This window comes from Furipterus horrens, unplaced genomic scaffold (genome assembly GCF_987537825.1).
Source record: "Furipterus horrens unplaced genomic scaffold, mFurHor1.1.pri manual_scaffold_4, whole genome shotgun sequence".
NCBI lineage: Eukaryota > Metazoa > Chordata > Mammalia > Chiroptera > Furipteridae > Furipterus > Furipterus horrens.
The window spans coordinates 52,940,139-52,947,580 of NW_028327174.1; the positions used below are offsets into that span (position 1 = coordinate 52,940,139).

General features: G+C 53.6%; 1 protein-coding gene across 1 annotated transcript; it reads right to left on the reverse strand.

Moving 5' to 3' along the window:
- Positions 1-264: 264 nt before the first annotated feature.
- Positions 265-7,216, reverse strand: KRT8 (keratin 8). The gene is made up of 9 exons (XM_090273229.1): positions 6,841-7,216; positions 4,137-4,345; positions 3,437-3,497; positions 2,857-2,952; positions 2,275-2,439; positions 1,868-1,993; positions 1,102-1,322; positions 914-972; positions 265-662 (listed from the first exon to the last, which is right to left on the reverse strand). Exons 1-9 carry the CDS (start codon positions 7,174-7,176, stop codon positions 475-477), a joined length of 1,461 nt encoding a protein of 486 aa, XP_090129355.1. The 5' UTR covers positions 7,177-7,216; the 3' UTR covers positions 265-474.
- Between the last annotated feature and the right edge of the window lie 226 nt (positions 7,217-7,442).

Sequence of the window (7,442 nt, forward strand, 5' to 3'; positions counted from 1 at the left end):
GCAGTCGTGACATCAATCTCCCATGTCTATGGAGACACTAAACTCCCTTGGTACCATCTGGAACCTGCTCTGCCTACCTCCCAGATGCGTTCATGACCAAGGCCTGACCAGACTGCAACCAAGAAGCCTCTCTGGGCACAGCCTGAAGGTTTCCTCCCGGTGCCCATCCCCCTTCCCATGCCCCCCACCCGAAGCTTCTGATTCCAGGGTCAGGCCTCCTGACCACCTCCCTCCCTCCCCATGGACAAGGGATGCACACACAGCAAGAGGCTTGGCAGAGCTAGGTGAGACTTTATTTTGGGGAAAAAGGAAAACACTTGATTTGGCCTCTAGTCAGGGACATGGGGAAAAGGCAGTAAACTCCCCCACCCCAAGGGCGAGCTGAGGACTGGGTAGGGCTGAGCTTCAGGTGGGCCTCCTGTGCCCTCCGCCCCCCTGCGCAGCAGCAGCTCGGAGCCCATCAGCAGCAGTCATTCACTTGGGCAGGACATCAGATGACTCAGACACCAGCTTCCCATCGCGGGTCTCAATCTTCTTCACAACCACCGTCTTGGAGGAGCTGGAGCTGGTGCGGCTGAAGGAGCCAGAGCTCCCGCCAGAGCCCAAGCTGGCCTGGAAGCCCATGCCGTAGTTGAGGTTGCTATAAACTGGGCTCAGCGCACCTGGTCAGGGAGAGGCAGCCACATGAGCACAGGCACCAACGCCCCTTCTCCCTGCACAGTCCCCTGCAATGTGGACCTGCCCTGGTTCACTGACTGTCCAGGAATATCATGAACAGGGTGGGGCTATGTGACCTTGGACAAGACAGTTGATTGGGCCCCAGGTTCCTCAGCTGTCTAAGAGAGAAATGTATAAGAGCTTTTTTATAAAAGCCCTGCCCTCCTGCCCTGCACCCCAGGGTGGGGACACTCACCTGAGTAGCCACTGGTGGTCTTGGTATGGATACTCATGTTCTGCATCCCAGACTCCAGCCTGTACCCGAAGAACACATGGATGTCAGGACCAACTCCTGGCCTTATCCCAGGACAACAGGACCCATCCCTCCCCACCTCAGGTCCCAGGGATAAGGTATCAGAGCCAGCTCAATAACCCCACACCCACCGGCTCTCCTCGCCCTCCAGCAGCTTGCGGTAGGTGGCGATCTCCACGTCCAGGGCCAGCTTGACGTTCATGAGCTCCTGGTATTCACGCAGCTGCCGGGCCATGTCCTGCTTCGCGGTTCTCAGAGCAGCTTCCAGCTCAGCCACCTTGGCCTGAGCATCCTTGACGGCCAGCTCACCACGCTGCTCGGCGTCAGCGATGGAGGCCTCCAGGGCAGCCCTCTGTGGGGGGAGGGGGACACGTAAGCAGATAGAGCAGAGTGTGCTCCTACACCCACCCATCCCTTCCACTCTTCTAGAGACCCCCTCCCTGCCCTAGACTAACCAACACCACTCAGCCCAAAGAAAATCTTAGTAGTGGGTTTAGGAAGTCGAATGGGGAAATATGAGCAGCTCCCAGGCACTTCTCTGCACAAACTTCTCCCCACCCTAACTGGACTAGCTCTCTGCTTTCTAGACTTCCTCAAAGCACCAATCTTACCCTGGTACATAAGTCATAAAATAAAGCAGGCTTGGGGAGGACCCATCCCAGACCCCAACCTATCTGCCAAGTCCCCTTTGACCCCTGTCATGGCCCCAGGGACCTCTTCAGCACCCCTCAGCCTCCCAGGAGGTCTGAGAAAGAAACTGGACTATAGCTGCCCCACAACTCCAGAACTCTTGTCTAGGATTCCTTCCCTGACCCCAGATCCCTCACTCCTTCCTGTATTATCTGCTCTCACCAGATGTATCTGAGGATGCCCTCCCATGCCCAGTCCAGCCCATACCTGGCCTTTGAGGCCATCAATCTCAGCCTGGATGCGGCTGATGCTCCGATTCATCTCAGAAATCTCCGTCTTGGTGCGACGCAGGTCATCCCCATGCTTCCCAGCCAATGTCTGCAGCTCTTCATACTGTGTGGTGACATGAGGAATGAGGCTTGAGAGAAGCCTCTGGAACCCAAAGTGCCCTCCATCCAAGGGAGAGCGTGCCCTCTCAGCTCACATTATCTCCCTCTCCCCCACCCCATGCACACACCTCTGGGCACAAGAACATCCCAGCCTCCCCGGCACCCACTCAGCAGGCCCAGCTCATAGCAGGCAGAGTGGTATTTGAAATCCTGCTCCCTGCTCATGAACTGGGGCACAGAGCTGGCCAGAAGGAGAGGGCCAGCCTTAGTGACCCTGCTCTTCACCTTGATCTGGTACATGGTCTCAGCCTCAGCCCGGCTGCGGTTGGCAATCTCCTCGTACTGGGCCTTGACCTCGGCAATGATGCTGTCCAGGTCCAGGGAGCGGCTGTTGTCCATGGACAGCACCACGGACGTGTCGGAGATCTGGGACTGCAGCTCACGAATCTCCTATGGTGGGGAGGGGAGGTGGTGAGGGCCTGTCCCTGCACGGAAACCTGGCTCTGGGGGAGTAACCAGAGGGGCAGGGCCCTTCCATGATACCACCGACCAATACTAAAGCTACAGCAGGCTCCCACAAAGTCCAAAGACTTAGAACTAAGGCTGAGACAAAGCGGGCCTGGTCCGAGTTGCCGCTGGGTCACCATTCTGTACATGACCTTGGGTAGGCTACTTCAGTTCTCTGAACACATTTTCTGATCTGCAAAATCGAGTAATCAACCCTCCATCATGTGAGGGGACAGAACTAAAGAATGTCAATGTTGAGTTAATATCAGTAGCTGTAATTATCCAGTGGTGGGCCCTTGCCTGTTGGTGCACTGGGAGCCAGGAGGAGCCTCTGATGTAGTTGGGGGAACAAAAACATACCTCTTCATACAGCTGCCTGTAGAAGTTGATCTCATCGGTCAGTCCTTCCAGGCGGGACTCCAGCTCTACCTTGTTCATGTAAGCTACATCCACATCCTGCGGGATGTTGAGGAGGGACTCCTGAGCTGAATGCCCATAATGGACCCCAACTCAGGGGCACCCAATAGCCTGGACTTGGAGAACCCTGTAACTACAGCCTTCTCCACCTCACTTTGTGGCCTCATCCTCCAGTCCACCAGCTTCTGCCCCATTGCACCTGTATCCCCAGCCCAAACACCTTTACTTAATTTTCGGCAGCTCTCTTCCCCCCCACTTCAGGAAGCCTTCTATGGCTCGACCTCCAATTCTACTGCTCCATTTTCTTAACTGTGTCCCCACATGGATGTCTGGAGTTCTGTCTAAACGCACCTCCTTACTGCTCTGTTCTTGCCTACCTTTCTATGCTATGTATCTAAGAAGCACCCAAATGTTGACCCATTATTTAGAAGCATTAAGGGACAGAACCCAGAAAGTTTAGTCTGACTCCCTGAGCTCCAGCCTCCCTCCAGTGTCTGGTGGAGGTAGAGGACAACTCCCTCACCTTCTTGATGAGGACAAATTCATTCTCCATCTCTGTGCGCTTGTTGATCTCATCCTCATACCTGGTAAGGAGAAGAATTAAAATCAAAGGATGAAGACAATGGGGAGGCTGCCCTGAGTCTTTTGAGGGGGACAATGATATCTAGAAAATTCTATTCATGGAAATGGAAAATATGTGAGGGTTGGTCTGGCCCTTCTGCTCATCATCCAGTGGAGAGGCCTGGAGCAAGCAATCTCTCTCCAAATCCATGAATCCTCATTGGATTAGGCATAGTATGCATATTAGAAGGGGTAGCAACAGGGGCTGACAATAGACCTAGACAGAACTTTCTGGGTTGTGCTGAAAATCAGAGGTAAGGAATAAAAAGAGACCAAGGGTGTACATTTATAACAGGGGCCTGTAGGCTGCTTGTCTCTCCCATCTGAGGTCTACTATGTAAATACTAACATGTAATTTGATGTCCAAATCTGGACAATTCTGAGACGAAAAGGGAGTGGGTGCTACTGACGATTATGCCAGGACAATGGGTGTTAACTAGACTGTCCTGAGAAAACCTGGTCACATGGTCACCCTAATTATATGAGACTGCATTGTCCAATAAGCAGAGGGCCATGGAGTCTTAGGACTCTGGTCCCCTGGGGTGGGACAGAATGGAATGACTTCAGTTAGGCAGATGGCAGTGGGAAGGAGGGCAGCTCACTTATTCTTCAAGTCCTCCACCATGCCCTGCATGTTGCCAAACTCCGCCTCCAATCTCAGTTTCTCCTGGGACAGTGTTTCCAGCTGCCGCCTAAGGTTGTTGATGTAGTTCTCGAACATATTGTCCATGTTACTGCGAGTCGTCTTCTGCTGCTGCAGAAGAGTCCACTTGGTCTCCAGAATCTTATTCTGCTGCTCCAGGCTCCGCACCTGCATGAGGGAAGAGGGAACAAAAAGGTCCACAGCAGGCCAGGGCTCAGAGTCTGGGGGAAGAAAGTAGTGTTTTCCACTCCCCCTCAGAGGGGTAGGAAGCCATGTCCTTCTAACTCCAGGGGCAGGACATGAGGGTACATGGTGGAAAGGAGACAGCTAGGAGAGTCATGTTGAAACTGTTTTTGCAGAACAAATAGGTCTTCCTGACTTAGATTGTATATTACAGCAAAAATAGCCACATGTTAACATTTTATATACAAGACTGAAAAAGACAATGTGTACTGTTCTATTATCTACTATGCTCATCATCATTATTATTTGGAGTGACTTTGAGGAACTCATATAGTTTATAGGGAAACATTAGCCCTACAGTCTGGAGAGCAGTGGCCAGAAGACCTAGGTTTTAGCCAAACACGATTACTAACCTGGGCTGCATAACCTTGAGCTGCTTCCCCTCTCAGAGTCAGGGGGCTCCTCAACCTTGCCATTGCCTAGAGGAACTCAGGCAGATCCTTTCAGGAGCCCCATCTGTGCAGAACTCAACTTGTGACCAGGGAAAAAAACAAGGGACTAGGTAGATCTATCTGCAAATGTTAGACTCCCTCCTATCCTATTCCACCCCTACCATACCCCGGAAACCACAGCCTTCTCCTCTGCCCCAAACACGAAGGTCCTGGGGTCCTTGGGCTCAAGGAAATCCAGATTTTAGGATGAAATTAAGGCATATTAGAAGGGAAATGTTTAAGAACTAATACACTGGTTCCAAGAAGAGGAATTTATTTTCCTTACTCAACCCAAAGGTGTAACTTTTTTTTTTTTTTTTTAATTGGGAGGGTTTTAGTAAAGAAGGTTGACTTAAGAGTCTGGCCTAAGAGAGAAGCCAGAGAACTTGTATGCACAACCCATGGGCATTGACTGGGGGGTGGGGAGCGGGGGCGGATTGCTGGGGGAGGGAGGTGCTGGGCAGAGGGGAGCAAAGCGGGGAAAACTGGAACTATTTTAACAATATAATCAATAAAATATACTTTAAAAAAAAAAAAGAGTCTGGCCTAAATCCAACAAATCCCTTCATAAATCCCTTTCTTTTCCAGGTCATTCTGCCCCAAAATTATGAAAAATAAGGGATTATGACATTTGGCCAAGAACTACTAAACTCTACCTACATTACAAGCTTAAATAGGCAAAACCTCTGATTTTGGGATTATCATTCCCATTTTATAGATGAAATCAGATTCAGTTTGGGAGCCCATCAAAGGAAAAGGCGGAGAACTAGGAACCAGGAATTCGCACTCGGAACCTGTGCTCGACTACTCGCAGGGAGGCCTCAAGAGCTAGCAGGACACAGTCAAGAAGCAACGTCAAAGGAACTAGGAAGCCCTCCCCAGGAACAAGGGAGCTCGGGTTTCCTGGGGGATTCCAATCCCTAAAGGTGCTAATCTGCCCCAGGATTTCCCGCCTTCCGTTCCCAGAATGCCTCCCAGGAGCCAGTCAGCAGGGAGGGACCCAACCTTCCAGCACGCTGAGGCCCCCCGGGGCTCTCTCGGGGAGCAAACCCCCAAGGCTACAAAACGCGGCCTGGCCTATTCTGTGGGAAAGTGGAGCCAGGCTGTTGGGGCGGAGCCTGGGAGGGAAGAGGGAGGGGACAAGGGCAGAGCTGGGAGAGGGGCGTTGGCGGACGGACGCGTTATCTGAAGCCATAAACTCTGGGGTTTAAAAAGGACGTGGAAACCTGGGCTGGGCGTGCAACGCCTGGAGACTTTGAATCCTGGAAGTGCTTCATTCAAGCCAACCCGGGCGTCCCCGCGACGTCCACCCCACCCTATCCCGACACAGACCCCTCCCAACCCCAGACGCCAAGAGCGCCCTAGAGCAGTGCTCCGCCCAGACGGCCGCCTCAGCCCTTCACCCCACGGTGGGGGCGGATCCTGCCCCGCCCGGCCCCGCCCACTGGAGGCTCCAGGGCAGGGGCCAAGTATGAATCATCTTGGTGCCCCCCACACTCAGCTTAGGGACGCCAGAGGCTTCAATGAATATTTGCCCGTTTAGATCGAAACACCAGTTCCTTCGCCTAGAATCCTATCAAATTCCCATTTTAAAAAAAAAGGTCCAGGGGCACCTTTGAGAAGTTGTTGGGGCAGTGCTAGGGGACGGGCTCTCCTCCCACCCCACAGCTAAACAGCTGGGACTCTTCCAGGCTGAAAGCTTTATCCACAGTCAGAACTTTGAGTTGGGGTGAGATGGGTGAAGGAAGATGGAAGCCCCAAGATTTAGAATCAGAAGCTGCCCAGACCCCCACCCCATCCCTGCACTAGCCCGAACCAAAAGTGCGTGGGAGGAGTCACAGGTTGAAAGAAAGGGTTGCCGGGGTGGGTAGGGCCCCGCAGGATGCTAGTGGGGCCTGGAGACGTGCCCACCGGCAGGGCGACCAAGAGAAAGGGCGTGGACCCTCACCAGGCCCCAGGCACAGCTAGCCATGCAGGGGGAGCCCTCACCTTATCGATAAAGGAAGCAAACTTGTTGTTGAGGGTCTTGATCTGCTCCTTCTCCTGGTTGCGCACGGCCTGGATGTTGGGGTCCACCTCCAGCTTCAGGGGGCTGAGCAGGCTCTGGTTCACTTGGACGGCTTTGATGGACCCTATACTACCCGCTCCGCCGAAACCTCCAGCCAGATTCATGTTGGCGCCCAGGCCAACCCGGTAGGCGCTGCCCACCCGGGAAAAGGCCGAGGAGCTGATGCTGGGCCCACTCGAGTATGAGCGGCTGCTGAAGGCCCGGGGGCCAGAGGTGGACACTTTGTAGGTGGTCTTCTGGGTCATCCTTGTGGACATGGTGGAGGCTGGAGTGGAGGCAAGAAGGCCAAACCAGACAGAGGTTCAAGAAGGAGCCAAAAAGCTGCTTCTAAGTGGGGGACAGCATGGCCCTTTATAAGAGAGAGCCCAGCCCAACGGGAGGGGGATGGGCCTCGTACCTGAGTGGCTAGGCACTGAGGAGGCCGGGCCTAACCCGACACCTGCCACCTACAGACTGGACTCAGGTGGGGGCAGCAGAGAGCTGCTCCCACCCTGGAGCCCATTCCCGCACCACCCCAGAAGCC